The following is a 22194-nucleotide window of genomic DNA, read 5'->3' as shown; positions in this document are numbered from 1 at the left end:
TATAGTGTGATTTCTTATTTGTTATACTTGTTATTTGATGTTGAACTTCAATTAGTTCATTAAAATCAAAATTTTGTTTTATATTTTTTTTGGATTTTTGACTCGGTTCTTTTTTTGTCTGGTGGTATAGGTACATTTCGTCTTTCAAGTAATTTCTGTAGGAAAAGCGTAGCATCATTTTTACGCATTTTTCTACTGCAATTAATAATTGTTACATAATAATGGCAGTGATGATAGTTTGTTACAAACAACCAACGAATGATACGACTACACGTGTAAGATGTTTAGAAAATTTCTTACTTAAAAAAATAAACAAGAAACACTCTGCCAAACACAATAATTAAATTTCACGTGTGGCAACTCCGCTACAGCCACAATAGCACATGGCAACACAGATCATTTGTCACGGCGTCCTCGGGAGGCAGACGTGTTCATGTTTGTTTGTCTGACGGCGCACAAATATAAATCAAAAGTAATGGTATCTGTACAAAGCGGTTGTTCACGCTTGACGGTTTTTCGGGGGTCCTTGTGTGTTTGGATTTTTTGGTTTAATTATCGTGTGATTTATTGGCTAGTTTTATTTGTGGAAGACAATTTTTGATTTTGCACGATAAAGAATTTCACTTGAAAATGTAAGTTTTCTTAGTTGGTAGGCACGTGTGATGAACTTAAGACTGAAACCATTCTTATTACGGGTAGAGACCCGTGCCTGATAATGGGTAAATTTCTGTTTCTTTACAAATAACAGTTATTACGAGTTATGTTTACTTACACATGTAAGCGATGCTTACAACACAATACAATGCGTCATGGCGCTATTTTTCAAAAAGAAACATTCGTTATTTACATCACTTTTATGAATGTTGTTACTAAAACCCATTCAAAGACTACACAATTCAAATAAATAGAGTGAATGAATGAATGAATGAATGAATGGTGATGTTATGTCGTTCATTTTTGTGCAGCAAACAAACAGCTTTTAGTTTAATGTTTTAGAGCTGTTCTCACTACGTTTAATGGAAAAGAATGTGTCTGGCTCATATGAATATCCTGTCAAATTATACACTGAAATAAAAGGTTTTATTACGACTGCGTTTATTAATGGAGAGTAGTGGCCGTAATATATCTAGTTGAAATAAAATTATAGAATTTTGCGATAAATTGTGAAGTTTAGACAAGCACTCAATTATTGTGATGTGCATAAAGAAAGCTATTTTTAAGAGTTATCGTCAACTTTTTGTGAGTGAAACTGAAACTTATTTTAAAGATTTTTTTAGTTAATCATCTTAAATTATATGAAGAATAAAGCGATGACGTAATTTTCATTGGTATGCTTGATCTGCCAGCATTAATAGTCTGTGATCGCAACTAACTAAAAACATCATCTGCTTTATTTTTTTATCTGGCTAATATTTCTAATTCCCCAACTGAAAGGTGAATCTGCAATACAGTAGATTTGAACGCGGTAATTTTTAGTATGTACCAATGCCTGTTGGCACCCATGTTCATTGTTCCAATGTGTGTAATAAATCTCCGAATACTAACCACATATAAACGTGATAGCAAACCACATACATATAGCGTCACTAAATGAACAGTTTTTAATATAAAACTTTAGCAATGAACCGATAATATCAACCACATTTAAATCATTCCGATTTCCAAATGAAAACCTCAGAACCATTAAATATTAAAGATATAATTTTTAGGTTAAAATGCGGCACATCAATCACTGCGGCTATTCCATTTTGGGAATATCTATTCTTAATCCGGAATTTATTTTAATCATATAAAATAATTAATATTTTACCTTTATAACTTATATTAATATAGTCTAATCTGAAATCAATACTATCCCACTACTGGGCAAAAGCCTCTCCAAATGTTACCCACCCTTGTCGTGTACAGTAACTTTAAACTGTAACTTACTCTAACTTAATTCATTACATAGCCACCCTTAACATAGGAAAGAATAAACAACAAGCTAAAAGAGTAACACAAAACCTTTAAAAAAACAGCAGCATTCGCAAAACAGAGCCCACTATCCGAAAACCGCATTTCACACGCACACATAAAAAAATACACACAAACAAAATATGCTTACAATGTTGATATTAAAATTCTCTTGTCCATCAAAAGCAAAGCTATTTATCTATTAAAAGCGCTATAAAAGCCACGTTGGCCCCACGGTGGCCCCGCGTTGCGCAAAAACCAGGATAAAAAAACCAAAAAGGTGTCAACGCGTTCGCGGGACAACCCTCTCAGTGAAATATAGCCTGTACCGGCCCCAACGTGTGGATACCTCGTAATTTATTTATCACCGTGTACCGTAATGGATATATTTTTTAATGATTTTAATGGCGGAAGGGTGACATGATTATACGTACAATAAATGAACAATTTTATTTTCGAGTTACACAAATTAGGTGCGGTGTTTTTTTTGTAATTAATTACCCTTTAATTTTGTTGATTGGGTGTGTTTTATGAAGGGGTTAAATTAATGAGAGGTTATTCCAGTATTGGAAAGGTTACATTGATGTCCGGTGACAAACACGTAGTGCAGTGCAAGTATGTACATTAAACAATAAATGTATATGCTTTTAGTAAACAAAACAAAGACATACATCTAATAAAAACACACACATTCGACTACAAAGCTTCCACCGTTATTTTCCCCCAAAAATTCACTCTTTCAAATAAAGAAAAAGACGCCAATTTTTTCCTTCTATATTGTTCGTTTTTTCCTGTTCAAAGTCGATAAGTTAATATATTACATTCACATCTCACATCTCAACAAAGCTCAGGTGTTACAGTCTCAGGCCATTGGTCTGACAAAGCGGCCTTATTTCCCCCTTTTTTACCCCTCCTGTACCCATTTTTACCCATTGACAAATTCCACCCAACTGATTGGGAAAGGGTTGATGGTAACGTGTGTTCGAATTGTGTATTTTGAAAAAGAACACGTCTATAATAATGAGCGAGACAAGAAAAAGGTAATGTTCTTTGATGCTCTTGCGCATCGTTTGTGCTTAATGATCGTATTAGTGTTTCCTGGTAGAAAATAGTTCAATAGAATATTATTTAAGTATACGAATGAGGAAGTAATGGACTCGAAACTAGGTGCACAAAATGACGTAAAAAACTAAACTGTAGCTGGTATATTTTGAACGCTCTAAAGATCATACGATGAGTAATTGAACAGTGTATTGAAATACACACACCGAAATCGTATATGATTACATAAAGAAGTAATAAATGAACGTGGTTTTTAAAATGTTGCTATAATTCACAGAGAGATTTTGCATATTTATTTACCTCTTTATTTCTTGTTTCAGATTACCGACACAGTTCCTGATAACTGCAACGACACATGCGACTACATGTCACCGGTAAGTTTAACATAAAACGTTCTCCAATATATGAGATATTATTTAATATTCCACTTAGCCTTAACTCTGTCTACGTATAGTTCTTGACAGATGGCTTTTTGTTTTACGATCTCAAAGGTTTCACATTTTCTACAAGGACCTTCGCATAAAACTAGAATCTCCAATATCGCACCATCTGCTGTCCAATGATCCCCAAAATATCACTCAAAGAGCACAAATTACGGGGCTCACTTCGCTACTCTCCCGTCAAGTCAGGGGACAGTTTTCATAAAATGCCTCCGCCTATACGGAATGCGTAAGAATAAAATTCCGTCTTTACGACAAATGCGGAATGTATCGGTACATCGGTGACACCCCCCGCTCCCCGACAAATCCTAGCGAACTAATTACGCGAGACGATTCGAACGCGGCACGCGAAAAACATTCGGCCTTTTATTTTTGTATTTGAACAAATTTGTCAATTACTTTTGAGGAGGGTCTGTTTCGCTTTGAAGGCTAAAGAGAAATACATAAATTAGACGAGTTCTCTTTTGTTTCTTCATATCAAAAGGACAAAAGTTTTAAAATCTTGTTTAGACTCATTATTGCGTCGGCTTTTTTCTGGTTACGGTGGAATTGCTATTTGGCTTTTTGTAGCGCTGTAAATCGTAGGGGCTTATATTTTAATCCCCCTCCCCCTGGGGGGTGAGGATGCGCTGATTCACCTCGGCCTCACCTCCGACCACAAATAATAAAACGTCTAAAACAAAGAGAATAAAAGAAAGTCCCGAATAATATTTACGCGGCCCTCGTCCGACGGAAACAGAATGTCGGACTTAAATTTTGGGGGTTTTTCCCGGTTTTTCGGACAAACTTTGGGGACTTTTCCTTCCTGACTTTGTAACTGGAGTTTCGGACCACGATTTTAAGTTCACGCGGCGGTTTCCTCTTGTCTTTTGTTTGAATTTATGTATTATAATAACCCCGGTATGATATTATGAACAAGGTAAACTGATTTGGAAACATTCCCTTTTGTTGTTATTTCTGTAATGGCCGTTTGGAGTTTGGTCCATTCCGTTCGGTGGAACGATCAAACTCTTTGGAATTTGAGAATATCGTTACCGTTAGGAGAGTGTTTTAAAAGGGGCTATGGAATAAATTGACGTAACGTATAAGTAATGTGTACCTTCGCTGTACAATACCCACTTAGCGCTATTGAATAATGTATTGTATCGGCAGCCAACAATAGGCAAAACAAACAAACAAGCCTTCGGAACTGTGGCATGTTTGTTTCGGCACTCTCCCTCCTCCCTCCCCTAGTGCATGTTACCTCTTCCGCTTTTAGAGGGCGCATCTGGAGCATGCTTTTAACGACAAATTCATGAGAGGCCGAGGGATACGATGGTGTGATAATAAATATGAGCTTAGTGTTACATCCATAATTCAGTTGCGAACAGACGCGGATGCAACGGAATGTAGTCGGCTTTAATTTTTAATTTATTTCAGTTTGTTAATGTGAAAAGTGCGGAATAAAGTGGCTGCCGGTGAACGTTGTTTGAGAAGTTTTATGAATAATTAATGAACAATATTATTACTCGAGGAAGAAGGTGGGGAGATGATGTAGTGCGCCACTTATGCCGAACTTGTTATTATGATAGAGTACTCGAGTCAATATGAAACAAAACACTTTGTTGAACTTCGTAATTTTGTACTGGAATACGAAGTTCTAGTTCTTTTCAGATGCAATATACTCTTAGATATAAAAAACCAAAGTTCTAAAGTCATACAATAATAAACAATCTCCATTGAAATCATAAACACCGTGCCAAAATAATACCATACCATCTAAAATTCACGTCTACTCACTAAAAACATAACTTTTCCTTGCCAGCGCTAAAAACTTGCAGACACAAAATACAAAGCTGGCAACCCAAATGGCGCACTTGGACAGAAACACAGAATTGACTCAGGCTGGTAATCCGAGAGTTGCCAGAGCACAATAGGCGAGATGCTCTAAAAGCTTGCTGAGAATAAAATAGCTGTTGTTAAAAGCAATAGTTTTTCTCATGTTCGTACTTTAAGTGATCGATGTTTTGCTTGTATTGTTTTATCGCTGTTTTTGCTGTAGGGATAAACGTAAAGAAGGGTATAGATAATAATACTATATTAGATATTATTACAAATATTACTTGAGTCAAACAAATTTTAATTCAACGAACGATTCATAACGACTCTTGATTTTATATTAAAAATCGAACAAAATAATTTTATTTTTAAATCAGAAGCACACACGCAAAAAACAGACTGACTTATTTGCAACCATGTGAAACAAAATTCTTTACTCCTAATTCAAATATCGTACCAACCGAACAGAGATTACACAGTGCTACCAACCTCACAATATTCCCAATACATTATACCAATATGGACGACAAACAAACCGTGTGAGATAACTTAATTACGAGGGGTTCATAAATTACCAGTACAAATTGCTTGTCTGATACCGCATGTTATCGGTATATTTTTGTTAACCCGTCACTTCGGTCCATATTTCAAATAGATATCTATCCCTTATTTGTTTTTAGGGTACTTTAAAATTAAGATGTCTTTTAATTTTGCTAATCTATATTGAAATCTGATTGTTCTGAAACAATTTTTCTACGTGTTTATATTTTTTATTGGATGAAATTCGTATATAGTCATATATTTTTATATTTATTTATTATTGCACAGTTTTATGCGACGATCTATAAAATACGATTTTAATGAAACAGTTCCTTTTCAATTAATTCAACAAAACAAAACGGCAGTAACCAGAAAAATATTTATTTTTCTATCGAATAGTTTAAAATGTAGTTAATAATTTCGGAACAAAAATGCCTTTCATTTCTAAGTTTCAAGAAATATTATCTTTTATGTTTTACAATGCGGAACCCGACACGGTGGTTCGAATTAAATTGGATCGTGCCCAATGTCACAGGGCTGAAAAATCGTTAGCCATTAATTACCGTTATCACCCCAGTCTTAAATTAAGTCAAGTAGATACGAACCCTTAATTCTCAGCGTCACGGATACCCTCCAAACAGGTATCGACCTATTTCTTTATGTATTTTCCAACAAAAGGACCTTTCACGCCGAGAGACTCTCTATTTATACATGTATAAAAGGTTTTACGCTTGATTTGTGATCAAACGCTGCAATTTACGAGATAATAAACTTCTAAGAAACCACATCTGCATACTTTAGATCACCAAGTGTAAAAACTGCTGGTGGAAATTCTGAACACTCAGCATAAATGTCGAATAAAAAACCTCCAAAATATAAGTGAAGAACCGATTCGTCTGTCTCAAATTGTCCATAAGAGCGATATCGAGTCACCCTCGTGTTGTCCCCTTTGGAAGTCGTAACTAACGAACGAATGGTTTTCAAATGAGGGCCGGGAAGACACGGTAGACTGAGGGGACCGCACATCTGTCAGACCCTCTCTACGCCGGCTACTTTCATACATCTCCTCGGCCCATCTGATCGCCTGGTAGCTCGCGCTAAAAGCGTGCAAAAAGTAAACTTTGACCCCTCTGAATCTTTATAAGATTTTTGAACTAAAGTACGGTACACTTGGCAAAGGATGATGGCTTCTTCCCCGTGTCAGAAAATGGTGATTTTATGGTTTATTTTTGGGGCTAGAAGACATTTCTATATAATTCATTTTAAGTATTATCACAACGCTTTATCGTTGCTTAACCATACGAATAATTTTTCTTTCAAAAATTTCGCTCATAAATAAACAGATGAACATGACATTTCGAATCTCCAAATAGATTTCCACGTAAATAATTTTCCAACAAAATAAGAAATATTTGAAGCAAGTGAAGCGTTAAGACTGACGAGGCGTAAATTTGATATCCATCTATATTTTTTACGGATTTCGTGTTTATAAACTTAGTCAACGAGTCGAATGATTAATAAAAAATATTATGTGTGACAATTTTATACAAAAAGCGCTGACTTACGTTTGAAAACGGAATGTAAATTAAAAAGAATATCGTTGGACATTATGGACAAATTCGAAACTGGAACGATTTAAATAAAAACAAATTATCATCGTTCTTAAAACGACACAATCAAGAAAATTTTGAAATGTTTAATAAATTACCTCGTTTTTAAAATATGGTTCATCTCAGATATTCTTTATGTATTTAATTCAAAAATACGACCTTCATCGTCTAGACGTCTTGTATTCACCATAATAAGTTGTTTACAGATATAATGAAGATAATATAACTTATAAATAACTACTTAGCTTACTTCTTCTCCGAAATAAGCTAAAGCAAGAACTATTACACTTTTTTCGCGAAAAAAAAGATTTGTAAGTTAAAAGTAATCAAACAGTAATTTAACATCACTTTGACTTTCGTAAACGTTAGAGCACCGAAAAATCAAGTTTATGTTCAAAAATGTAACTTTCATAAAGAGGAGTTTGTTTTTTTAATTACGTACATAATTTAACGCTTTTCATACCTGAAGATGTAGGCAAAGGATGTAGGAAATACACTCACGTTTCGCCACTGGCAAAATTAGTGCAATGTCAAATAAACAAACCCGCTACTATTGAGAAATATTCTAAAAGAAGCTGGGCGTCAAACCGGGAACCTCGTGGTCTGCAATCGTATACACTACCGACCGCGCCATAGAGGCAGTCGAAATTCAGAAATATGACTTACAAAATCAGTTCAGGTTTTTTAAATTACAAATTCAAATAAAAGAATAGTACTGCCTACTAAAACTGGTATATGAAAAATGTACTAGTACCCAAGTACGTGATACATGTACCTAATACATGTACCTAATACTATTAATACCGGTTATTACTCGTATTAAATCAGCAGTAGAGCTATTTTAGCTTCGTTATTATTATAATACGATTACTTGTTTATCTTTCCTCACAAGGCCAATGGAGATGAATATTGGATGCTGAATCGCGAGCCTTTTATTAGATTCTGTTTATGTTAGCAATTGTATGTAATAGTTTCAGATAATACAATAACCATTGCGCGTTTCGTATGATTGTGTTATTTTTTGTGTTGATGAGAGGCGCAATGGTTATTATGGCGCAAATTTTTGTCGTAAAGTTTCTGCAGAAACTTTTTTTAAGCAATGTGTAGCCTACTTGATTAAATGGTCCTGTATTAGTATTATATCTAAACTATTTGTCTTCATGTGTAATCTCACAAAATATAGAGCTGAATCTGTAACCCAACATTAAAGTAACATTGTGCCACACTGTCCTACCTGCGTAAAAGTACACAAAAGTAATTGTTCCTTTTCCCCTAACAATAAGTATTATTATACAACATAATACACAACAAACTACATTTTCTTATCTACAAGCCAACACGTAAGATCACAATCACACAATATCGATAAAATCAAAAAAGTGTTGCCATCATTATTTCCCGACACCCTTTTCTTGCGCACTTTTTTCTGAAAAAAGTCGGTCCCTATGAGCGTAAATTATATGTTTATAACATGGGCATTATCCGGCACAAAGGGTCGAAATCCTGAGGGGTGTGCGGCCGCTGCCCTCTCCCCACGTTAATTCTAGCCCGTATTTGTGCACTCCCGTATTGGTTTAGATTCTTTGCTCTGCGAAGAGGGGACAACTAAGTAGTTACAGGCGTCAATTTATTTCTTTCTACTGCAAATTTCTATCTACATCACAGATTTCAACGTTAAACATGACTAAGTATTGTTATTTTTATATAACCTTACCCAATAACTGTCTTCGTAATCATAATGCCCGAAGTGCTCTAAGAAAAAGTTTTAAGCACACGACTTGTACGCCAAAACTTTTGTAATAATATAACCATCTCTTAATCTTAGAAACTCTTACGGAACTTTATGGTAATCGTGGAATCTTGTATGAAAGTCTTTATCGCGACAAAATATTACAACAAAGTTTAATAGGGTATTCTCAAAACTAATATGGCAACATTACTTATTAAGTTTCACATCACTAGCAGGCAAAGGTCATATTCTATACAGCCTATATCAAACGTAATAAATTGGTTTCATTTTGAAAAGAGGATGAAAACTTAAATAACTGTAATATTGTAACTTTATATTCAAAATTAAATTGTTAATACTTAGAATTACTAATATATTATGTAGCATACAATTCATGCAAACTTAAATATTAATACATTTAAAGTTTCAAACTTGAAATTAAATATAAAAGCTAACACGGCTAATTATAATTTGATCAGTAGTTTACACAGAGGTCTTTGATCGTAGTGTTATTGTAATAACACGTGCAGCAACACACGTGCCCAGCCGCGTATTGTAAACACTGGCTACGATAAATAACCCCAGCGACGCGCTTAATCGAATTATGAATCGATAGTTTTTGTATGCACTTTTTGGCGCCATTCCTGCCGCGCTCGAAAGTGGGTTTTAAAATTTATAAATGGCGGATCGATACGACTGTGTGTGCTTTTTGTAACAGAATCTAGAAGTTTGTTTTGATTGTTCTTTTATATACCCCAGGTTTCTGAGGTACATTTAGCGGTAGTTTATCTGTTCAGTAGCGTTTAAACTAGTTAAAAAAAAAACAATTTAATAGATAAACTACCGCTAAATGTGCCTTAGAAACCGGGCATTATTCGGGGTTTAGCTGTTTCACTTCTTAGAATTAACTAAAATTGCAATTAAATTGGTTTATTCTACGTCTATCGATAGCCCAATTTCAAAATTGGTGTGTAAAAGACTGTGAAACCGCAACGAACATTACAACCGTATCTGGCCATACTGACCGATTAATCGAATAAAGCATCCAAACTTTGCAACTGGCTGAATGACTGTCAAAGCATTGAAAAAAAAAGTTGAAAAAAAAAGCCGCGCACAGAAATGAAGCGAAAAATTCCAAAAATGCCAAGTTCCCGCTCGTTTTACACGAAAGGTTTTTTATCGATGGCATCGGTGATTGCTTTTGAATATTTTACCGACCGTATTATGTATTCCCGTCATAAATGAAGTAAATATTTGATGGGTCTCGATCTTACCGAGTTATTAACATTATTGTTTGTTCGATGAGACTCGGGTAAATAGAAATGGGCTTTCATATAATATTAATGTTTTATTACATATAAGTGATGCAGGGATCGTTGAAAATTAGCTTCAAAGGGTGACTTTTACAATTAGTTGGAGTCATTAGTGTTATAATATCTCATTTTATCTTTTCATATTTTCGGATTTTTGTAGCGTTAAGTCTAATTATGTGAATTTATGGTCCATTTTGTGTGTTCGGATACACGCTAAGGAGAATGTGCTCATTAAGATTCCATTCAGTCTAATGCCGCAGTTGTATCCGAACATGCACTGAGAGTGCAGGAAGTTATCAAAATGTAATTAGAGATACAAACTTATATACAATGTATCTCTTACACGTGCTAAATTACGTTCTTAGAATGTCATTAATGAATTTAATACAAACTTTTTTCTTTTAATATGTTTTTGGTGATATATTATTACTTTTAGAACTACGTCCCCACACATGGGTGAGTGCATAAATCTCACCTTTTTCTCATGCAGAGATCAAATTTGAATATCACTATTGATAAAGAAATAATATTTTCCGTACCATGACTGCAGAAATAAATAAAAAAAAATAAAAGGAAGATAAATGAAGCATTATTCAAACAACTGTTATAGTTTACCGAACAAGTCGTGTATCAAAAATTAACATTACCAATAGCAAAATAAAAGACGTAGCCATCACGAAATGTCGTGCACCATAGACAATATTAGACAATCTTTTTTCTTTTATAAGGCATCCAGGTTATTCGGTTAATATGATGATAATGAAATTCTGTTTACCATGTTAATTTTGGGGTCGATTCTTAATAAAGTATACAGTTTTGTACGAAGGGCCGCTTTAATATTAACAAGCTTATTTTAAAATAGTTATTAACTTGTTAATTAAGCTTATCGTGTTTTTGTTGAGAACATTTTTTTTATGGACTTTATTAACGTCGTATGTACCCTACAGTAATTTTTTTCAAAAATGTTTTGCTGATGGAAAAATTTTATTGTTATTATAAATGGAACATTTCTTAATTTATACTAAATCCGTTTTAAACTGAATGAAGTTCCTGTATAGTTCATATTAATGTTTAACTTACAAATTAACTCGGTCAACTATTTCGTTAGAGCCGACCTCCGGTCTAATCTTAGACAGATTACCACTATTTGTACGGGATCGCTACCGACTTGGCAAATGCATTATTTAACGACCCACCCGTATTTGCGTACAAGCCATTTAGCCACGAACTCGACAAGCCTATTTAATTATTAATTTCAATCCAAATTATGAACATAATTTCCCGCCAAAACTTCCACAGATCCAATAAGACAGATTAACTTTTTTCATGTCAGTTAACACGGGCATTGGACACACCCCATTCAGCCAAGTTCGCAATTCTTCAGATTAAGCTGTCAATTTTAGTCTTGTATTTTCGTCCTTTTTTTCCATGTAAGGAACCCCTGGTTACGAGTAAACGGCCCGTAATTTAGGGTTCCGCAGCTGCCGCGTGTGTAATGTTGATTGTATTGCGAGAGTACTTGGGATGTAATCGAACACTTTACCCTTTTTTATGTGGATTATACGAATGTATGAATGTTGCTTACTGTAAAATAACCATTCGAATGCTTTCATTCTTTTAAATAGTGGTTTTATTGCTTTAGAAAAATGTCTGGCGGTCGAGAAATGTCTCATTCTTTAAATTAAAAATAATGGCCACATTCAATCCTGCTCGAGGTAACCTTGCCGTTGCGTAACATTTAAGCTAACGATACCTACCGCGATAAATACCTTGAGGCGTCCCTTTATTTTTGTTTAGACAATCGGAAGTAGCAATTAGTACGGGACCTGCCGCGGGACTTTCATTACATTAATCCTGGACATAAATTGCGGCCGGAAATAAATTAAGTCGCGACTTAAACCGAGCACTTAGCGCCGGAATTAACCGACGCTTAATTGAAACTAGACGAGTATAAAAAGCCTTCCCGGTTGCACCTGATAAGAACCTCTAATCCTCTTCTAAACAAAGGATTAAACTTTAGTTTCCTTACCTTTGGGCCCGTGATAAAGTATTCAACGGTGTTTTTTTTTAAACTCTGATTACGGTTTCTGACGTAATCTCCGGATTGTTTTTAAGATGAAAATCTTTCGCAGTAAAGTTGTAAAGATTTGTTTCTTTAATCCGACGGCTAAGGGTTGATGAAATTATTACTTAGCGTTTTTCCTCTCATAAATCCTCTAATATTTTTTTATGTTTGTATAAACAACCGATTTTAATTGAACATGAAATAAATACTTTTGAACAACGATAAATTAACAATGAGCACACGATAAATACAAATATACAGCTACAGCTTTAGTTATTAAAGAGAATTTCCTTAGACAATCATGATTGCCATCATTTATTCTGTTCATCTGTTCATCCAAGGTCCCTTCTACTGTTAATATTTTGATTTAATTTATATTTTGTTAATAATACGTTGCTTAATGTTTACTTTTCGGTGTATATTTTAGCAAAATATTTGTAGGAACATCTGCTACATTGGCACGTGGCGTTCAATTCTAGTCGTTTCGCACAATAATGGCATCAATTTCACACAAGCCCCCACGGGACCCGAGGGACCCTAAACTAATATTCTATAGGATCAATACGCCTGACAAAGTCACTGCGTGCGGAACTATTGTGACGTTTATACCAAGATGGCGGTTTTCACACGATGTGTCGACACTATAGTTAATAGTTTACTTTTGCAACAAAAATAGTAATAAAGGAGAATTAATGTTGGAAATTATTCTCATACATTATTAATGGGAACGCCTTCTATAAATAGAAGCTTGTTAATCCAGCTAAATATCGTAATATTGCGTGCGCAAAGAAATGGAATAAATACATACATTTTCTCGTTAAATAAGCAATATTGTGGTTAATAGGATATTATTATTGTTTCTTCTATGTCTTATTGTTAATACGATATTATTATTTTTTCATTATAATATCTTTGGAGTAGAGATGAAACCGAGGTACCGATTTTCTTATTCGCTCATATTATTATGTGTAGAGTCTTGAGACAAACACGAGTCTTAGAAAGATCGTTTTAATTTCGGACTTTCTCAAACAGATATCACCGACAATTATTGCTCTGTGATCAATCATAATAGCAATCTTTGAAACACATTTCTATAAACCTTTCCAAGCGAGGCGAGACTCACAGCAGCACTTGCATTAAGACAAGATCACCATTACTACAAACTCCTGCCTATCTCCCCTAACTCGTTTTTTACGACACTCAAGATAAGAACCCACTATCTTCCATACAAGTATCAACTGCAGGGGACGTGTGCAATTCACTAGGGAATTTGAACGTCCCCCACGCATCTGTCCAGAACACTGACCTTAGGAAAAAGTGCTATTGTTTAATAAAACCCTCTCCTTACTAAAGTATTTGGTTGCATGCATAAGATTGTGCATTTTACCTTTTTTTTCTACATTCTTAGGGCGTGTTGACAGTTATTTGCATAAACATTATTACAGTCCGACAATTTAGTCGAGAGCCTTGGCATAAAAATTCACATTGTTATTAACTATTCTATGTATTATCAAAATAAAGAAGCTGTATCAAATAGGCCTCCATCGGCTATATAAGTCATAAATACTCCAAATGTTGAATTTTCGACACCTCTGACAACCGCGAACCTTGCATACGAGGCTCTTCTAAGTATATGGTAACTACCTGAAAATGTTAGTCAGCCGTTTTAGCTATCTCTATTATACATTAAACACGAATGTAAATAATGTGAAATTTTTAATTGTATAAAGGTGAAGTCTTCACATTTAACACAAAATACACCAATTAATATCTCAAAAAAAAATAAAAAATCCCAAAAAATAAAAGCATCGTAACCGTAAAAACGACAATATCGGGATAAAGGTCGAACCTCGCGATACGTCGCCGACATAAAAATAAATAAACCGGTTGTCCCGGATAAGATAATGCTAGGCGACAATTAAGTTAAACGGCCGATGTCCCGGGCAGACATCGGAAACGCATTTCGCCCGGGTAATGTGGGAAACAAAGTCCCGGACTCCGGGACGGAGTGTGCTTCACTCACAATTGAATTAAAGGAGTTTGTCCCGTATTGTTTGTGGTACACCTGCTTCGGACGTGTTAAGCGATGGTACAAAGAGCTAACTTGGAAGACTGCTATTTGTCGCTGTTACCATTAGCAGTCTTTGTTGATCAGATAGCACGTGGATTCAATAATTGTGTGAGTTTATGAACGAAATAAGCTGTTTCTTCGTTATTCCTTTATCTGACGCCACCTGAATCATCTCAAATAGATGGACTTATGTGCAAATCTGTGATTTAGATAGCTGTTTTTGATCTATTATTACCTCATATTTTTACCATTAAGAAGAGAAGAAAGAAGTACATGAAGAGATAAGTACAGTTTTCCACCAAACATAATTCATTATTCATAAAAATATGGAATTTGAAGATCGTGCGATCATTTAATATTATCTTGTTAAAGCATGCCGAATAGAGGTCAACATTTTTAATGTAAAACGTTTTTAGTAACATATTTCTTTGTAAACAAAATTCTTTACTAAGATATCAAGAGTATGTGCAACAATAGCTGAAATGCGTCATATTTTCTCTGAGTGTATGTTTAAAAAACATTAGTTATACAAATTACAACGTGCAGAATAAGTAGAGCTTGACATTCTCGTCAGTGCGTAAATTGGTCTAAATGTCCACGGCAAGCGATAGTAAAAGAAGATATTGTTATATAGTTGTATTTAAAAATCGTACTACTACTGCTAATTTTATGCTTTTCTGAACAGTTGGTGAACTAACTAGGCTTCGATAATATCGCGACATTCTAATGATTAAACATGTTTTTAATGATGAAAATCTCAATGAGTTAGTTTTATCCCGACAAGTTATTTTCTTTTGTAAAAAGTAGTTTCATAGAATAAGCTTCAAAAGTAAATAATATTGTGTAATATGTAAATATGTTTTAGGAAGTTAACACATTGTGTACGCACATTCATAAAGCTTTATTTTCGAATAGAATCTAGAGCAGCATCTAGCTTAAAGTTGCACACTTTGCGAGAGAAACATAGAAAACACGTTTCCTAATCCCCGTTTAATCCAAGACGCAATGACCTCCAACTGACCGACTTACCCTACAATTTAAAACGCACAAACAAACTGTCAGAGGAAAACAAACTTTACAAAATAGGGTGAACTCTCCAGTCGTCGTCGCTATATTTATTATCCGATTATTACCACAAAACGCTTTCACATTACAGTACCCTCGAACGTGTTATTGCACGGTCCGGCTTGGAACAGGGGTGCTCACCCTATGCGTCACGTGAGACGTAAATATTCAATTAAATTTTAGTTACCTACATGTGTTTGTGGATTAAAATATGGACGCTTTGAAGTACCTTTTTTAAAGGCTGGTGTTGTGGCCGTCGGTGGTGAAGAGATTAAGGTGGTTCATTTTGAAACTGATGGGGAGTCGTTATACCATGCTTCTACTTTGTCGAAAGGGGTGTAAAGCCTATAGAAAAAGTTCATTGCAAATATATTCTGATTGTCTACATCCTGTGTTCAAAGTTCTTCGGTCAATTGGTCACGAAAACAATAGTTTCTTTAAACAGTTGAACTACTGTTATATAGTTTTCTATTATCTCTAATTACATTTGTAAGTTTTCACAGAATTCTATTACATGTCTTAATTGTCTGTCTCCAAATTATTAACTCAACAGAAAATTTGAAAAAAAAAATCTTAATTAAATTCGGTAGCGGCATAAAACCGATATTTTTCGTGATAATATTACATAAGCATATTCCATGCAGATATTATAACAAGCCACAGAACACAAAATTAAATGCACGTTGCATTTGACCCCTTCCAGTTAAACACGTAACTGTGCCAGGGGTAGCTAGTGCCAGCTAGGGGTTAGTTAGGGGTAGCTAGGGGTAGCTGGCCAGCGAGGGTGGACCTCACGTGACGTCAGATCAAGAGGGTTGAGGTTCAACTAACGCCCTTTATAATGCTTAGCTGCTAACTGTTTTGTAGTTAATGGTGCATTGATGTAATGCATATTTTTTAATCTTGACTGAATTGAGTTGAAAGAAAAAAATTGTAAAAATTGGACATGTGCCGGCCCATTACATGGGGAATTCGAGTATGAACTTCTAGAGCATGCATATAAATTCCACTTAAAGGAGTAAAAATGGTAAAATTTGCGAAACCTTATTGTACCTTCTTTATCAAAACTCCTACTGGATACTAGTCTGTAATGTTCAACAAACGAATTCGTTAATGAAATCAGAAATTCAAGCACGGCTAAGCATCGAAAAGTTGTGTCCCAAAACTAACTACAAACCACATGACACAATAAATTAGCAGCCAGCAAACTCCTTAGTTTTTGGTCCTGAAACAAACTCGTTTGTATCCGCCTCGCCCATAGACAAACAAACTCCTGTTCGACGTACAAACAAAAAAAACTTCGGCAAAAAGCCTCCTATCCCAAATAAATTCAATCATAGAAGTAACGTTGATGAGACGTAACGTCGATTCAATTCCATAATGCCATACAATTTGACTTGAGCCCAACGTACATTTTTTTCTCCTTTCCTCACAGGAACCTTGGGAAATGACGTAACGAAATAACTACAAACGTCTTGTCATAGCGGTTGATTCTTGAGGATAACGTATTTTCTCTTCCACCATTCAAAAAGAGAATTCTTTCTTTGAATTAATGTCAGTTATTTATGAGCCGGCGTCGCGGACGGACGTCTAATGATCAGCGTGTTTTGTGCTTTTATAAATGCTTTTCGTGAGTTCTACAACACGTTCATTAATAATGTAGAATGTTTTGTAAAAGAATTGTCATTTATTTTAAGCTTTTTTATTCTAAGAATGACGAATAAATAGTTTGCGAAGTTTTCAGAACTAATTGAACAGCTAAAACCTCTTTGACTTGTTCTGTTTATTTAAGTGGGTACACTGATTAAACGACTTTGATCCATTAATTAAATATTCTTTTAGAGTGTTAGCGTGTTAACTAGTGCTCTTAGACGAGTAATCACAATTTATCTATGTTAACCCTTCAAGTTTAGAACTAACTTCATTAATTAAAAACTAAAATCTGTGAAAATTCAATTTTATTTTTATGATAGTTCGTTTATTGGAATGACTTTGAAATCGGCTTAAACTTTCCACATCTATTGATATCAAAAAGGTAATAAAGTTTAAAATCGATATTTAATTCAGACCATTTACGCTCCCTCAATGCTGCTAATATTACATACTGGTTAGCTCTGAACATTTTTTAAATGTATTATATTTTACCGAGTACAATGAACTGAGTGAGATCTGTGTCAGCTACTATCACAAAAGCACACAACATTTTACACATTTCAACACATTTTTACTAAACAATTCCCTAACCTGTACGCTACATTCAAACAAACATGTTTTTAACCGCAACATCGTTACATACGTTGACAAAGCCATCGCTGACAGTTTTCCACAACTCTATAGCACTGCACAGTAACTGTCTATATAAACTACGGTAATTTAAACCCATAAGTTATCCCGACATCCGACAGCCACACTCCGCCCACTTCCACTCCAGTTTGTCAAACAAAACCAAAACAAAATCTAAAATTCGAAAGTTTCATGGCAACCATAAAATTGCTAAAGTGAGGCCATCGCGGAGTGGTTTACAATTAGCTAAGAATTCCCGCCAAACGATGTGCGTGGAATAGACAAGCGCCGCATTATTCTGTATAATCTGTGGAACGAAACGAGCCTTTTGTTGTCTATGGATATGTGTCATTGTTTATCTGTGGTTAATGTGGCGCCAATATTGCTTATTCTCTTTTGTTAATGCGTTTATTATTTGTAATAGTATTCATCTTTGAGTTAGGTTTCTGTAATTCTTTAATTATGTTCTAAGTCCTTTATTTAAGTTCTTTAATTACAATAAATTCACCGTTTAACAAAATGAACGGCTAATTGGACTAAAATATTACCAAGAAAAAGTTCAATGTCGGATTCTCGAATTAATCAAGTCGGCTACATTATATCAGTTTGGGTTACTTTGACCTTTACTCAAAATAATAATTACGAAAGTAAGAAAAATTACCATTAATAAATTTTCATTTCCCACAATTATCACCGGTCTTAAGCCGAGAAATTACAAGCAGTAATATATGAGCAATTAATTTTACAACGGTAGCAATCAAAGTGTTTTATTACTGCACGAACATGTTTCGACATGATTGCGTTCAAAAACATGGCGGTAGTCTGACACTCATCAAATTTTATTATCTTTGATGACAGGTGTATTAATTACTTGACAGTCTTAAGTTACTTTATGCTAATTTCTTAATTAACTAATTAAACGATTTAAATGTATGGTTTCGTTTTTAATTACGAATGATGAAATGCGGCAATTATTAAACTTGTCAGCAATTACGAAATGTCAAGTCAATGCAGCCACGTGAATAAAATAAATTCTTAGGATGTTAACGTAAAGAAAAAGAATCCAATTTTTCATTAAAAAACGTATTTTCAATTTCGTAGCGCTCGCTCTACTATACTTGGTGAGATAGCGGCGTGTTGTATTCCAAGAATTTTCAGCGCCATAGTACATGGTTTAATTTGCTTAGAACTTATCAAAAAAGGAAAAAAACCGTCGATCCGTTATTCCAAAGCTTTTAAAACTCAAAGTCGTCCAAAAAGGCCGTAAACTAAACCGAATTGGGTCATAATTCTCCCCACTTTTGATTTTCAAATCAAATCGGTTGGCTTCAAAGGAGATTTTTCACAGAAATGATTGCATTTCACAAGTTTTTTTCGTATCGTATTGAATGTCGATCTATCGGAAAGTATTAGAGGTCCAAAGTTAGAATATCAGAATAGGGACATTATTCGGGCGAGTTGGCACGTTCGTTAGGGCGGGCCTTTGCGCCAGTCTTAGGGGATACACCCAGTCGGGTGAAAAATACAGATACCGATGAAAAGTGGGGCGTACTGGATATGATATTTATTATTTTTGCTTTTTGTTTCAGGTAAGTCTCGGAGCAGCGAGAAGATTAATGACGGTTTTGTATGCGATATATTATACTCATCTACTAAACAAGACATAAAACATTGAGGAATTTTGACGTTAAGATCTTATTCAAAATCATTTTAAGCGGAGATTTGATTTTAAGTACCAAGAATTATGATATTTTATCATTTTCTTAAGAATTATCAGTTCAATTCGCCTTTGGCAAGAACGTTTTACTTCAATATTAGTTTTAAACGTTTTGAACTATTTTGTTGAAAAGTTGGCAACGTTCTAATTTCAATACCGTCCGCTCGGCCATTATATACAAAACGTTTAAAAATCGAAATGAACGAACGCCGCCGGTGCGTTCCGAACTTACATCAAAAGTCCATTTCGGCCGATACGTCTTGGCATCGATTCCAACATGGAACTATCGAGATTCCGAACGTCTCCACCTTTTGAAATTCAACGATATTTTAATGGCCACTATCGGGCTGCCTCGATTGATTCCTTTTTTTCCCAAGTTCCGCTCTTGAGCTTTGACAGAGCCCGATATTGCTTCGGATCCCGACTTTTTATTTACGGTTCGAATGGTAAATAGAGTTCAGTGTTTACAGCGAAGGGTTTTGATTTTTAACTACGAGTTTATTTGACTTATTGATTGGATCGTTTATTGGTGTTAAGCTTTTGGCAAACTTAAACGGGTTTTTTGGAAGTCAATTCTAAAAGTTATTTATTTCTGAAGTAATTTATGGTATAGTATGTTTATGTTGATCGAACGTTGCAATCCTAAGCCATTACCCAACGGAGTCCTTAAAGCATAATCCCTCAGAATCAGTATTACTCTTGACTAAAACAACAAAATTGAACAACAAACATATGACCAAAACCAGACAGTCATATCCTCAAACGTATGCGAGGGAATTTCGTCCTGTCAGTGAGGATTTAAAGCCTAGAATCGTGTGTACATGATCCAGTTATTAACAATGTCATTTCGAGTACGTTATGTTAGTAAACCACTCGACGCCGCAATGAATTTCAGCTTGAAAATGATTTGTTATAGCAATACAAATATATTTACTAGCCGACCAAAATAAATAGGTATGCAATGAGAGCGCTTGTGAGGTGTGATGGGTGTCAATTTTTATTGGTCGTGTGCGCACAATATTTGTACAAGTCGGAAACGATTACTGAGTAGCGGCTTTTAAATACAGTTATTGTTTGGTTACAAAGCTTATTTTATATCACTTTTCATTCATTTGGTTTACGTGTAATTACGGTGTGTAATGGAGTTTAATTTGTTAATTATTATTTTTATTAAGGAAAACATGTGTCGTTTTAGGCTTGAAAAAGATTTTTCAGATGGAATATTTATATCCGATTGACGGATACGTAAGTAAATAGGTAAAGTGGTATAAATACCTACATAAATACAAAAATATGCTTTGTTTGAAAACTAATAACATATTTTGAACCTGAGGCAGCACACCTATAAATTTTTGGAGTTATGTGTGTAGTCAGTTGTTCGATCAGTAAACGAGATCGTGATGCAACGTTGCTTGTCTAAGAGTTCTTTTACACAGTTCTTTAAAGATAGATAAGTCCCCAACCCGAACTTAGCCAGCGTGGTGAACTCAATGCCTAACCCCTCCATCGTTACGGGAGACCTTTGCCCAGCAGTGGACAGTAATGGGTTAAATTTATATATTTTATATCTTTATTACGAACATTCCATGCATAAATAAGCGTGGTGGACTCAAGAAGACTTACCCTCCCCCTTATTTGGGAGGAGATTTTTGCCCAGCAGTGGGACAGTAATGGGTTTCATTCATTTAAGAAGAATAATATTGATAACCGATATGAGATAATAAATATTGGTTACTAAATAGAATAGTAAGTAGCAAACTATTATTTATTCCGTGCTAATAGTTCATTATTTATAATGACTGCGTGACCAATGAGGCTATTTAAATTTAGAACACGGCCGTTAAATAATGGCCGTTACATTAGCCATATTTATGTACTGTGCAATCCATACTAATATTATAAATGCGAAAGTAACTCTGTCTGTCTGTCTGTCTGTCTGTCTGTCTGTCTGTCTGTCTGCTACTCAATCACGCCTAAACTACTGAACCAATTTGCATGAAATTTGGTATGGAGATAGTTTGATACCCGAGAAAGGACATAGGCTACTTTTTACCCCGGGAAAATGACGCATTTTCCGGGAAAATTCAGGTTTCGCAACCGAAGTCGCGAATAAACAATATTATAGTGACATTGAATTAACAAAATTCCGTTGTCATGGCAACAGTTTTAATGGCGGATATGCAGCGCGAGTTATATGAGATATAAATAATTTTGAGAATATTTTTCGTGAAAAAAAGCATATTTTGTTGTTAAGGAATAATTAAGCTTTGTATTAGTAAAAAACAATCATTCACGCGAGCGGAGCCGCACGGGTCAGCTAGTAATTAATATATCATTTAAATCAATATGTTGTGTAAATAAATGTACAAATTATTGAAGCAAGGGTTTCATTATGTGAAAATAAAAATCAAATACGGCCTCTATGGCGCAGTGGTTAAGGTGGTCGCCATCGCCACTATCATTGCGACGCGAGTACGTGGGTTCGATACCCATACGGGACAATTTATTAATGCGATTCACAAATAAAG

At 34.8% G+C, this 22194-nt stretch overlaps 1 protein-coding gene across 3 annotated transcripts in view; it reads left to right on the top strand.

The window, feature by feature from the left end:
* Nucleotides 1-22194, top strand: part of LOC142987691 (uncharacterized) — a 397705-nt gene that overhangs the window by 277907 nt on the left and 97604 nt on the right. For all 3 annotated transcript variants that reach the window (XM_076136637.1, XM_076136636.1, XM_076136635.1), the window contains one exon: nucleotides 3336-3389. In XM_076136637.1, the coding sequence (XP_075992752.1) occupies nucleotides 3336-3389 (54 nt within the window). The remainder of the gene's footprint in view (nucleotides 1-3335; nucleotides 3390-22194) is intronic.

Source organism: Anticarsia gemmatalis, chromosome 3 (genome assembly GCF_050436995.1).
Source record: "Anticarsia gemmatalis isolate Benzon Research Colony breed Stoneville strain chromosome 3, ilAntGemm2 primary, whole genome shotgun sequence".
Lineage (NCBI taxonomy): Eukaryota > Metazoa > Arthropoda > Insecta > Lepidoptera > Erebidae > Anticarsia > Anticarsia gemmatalis.
The sequence above is the reverse complement of the archived record's forward strand: the minus strand, read 5'-3'. Positions and strand labels throughout refer to the sequence as shown.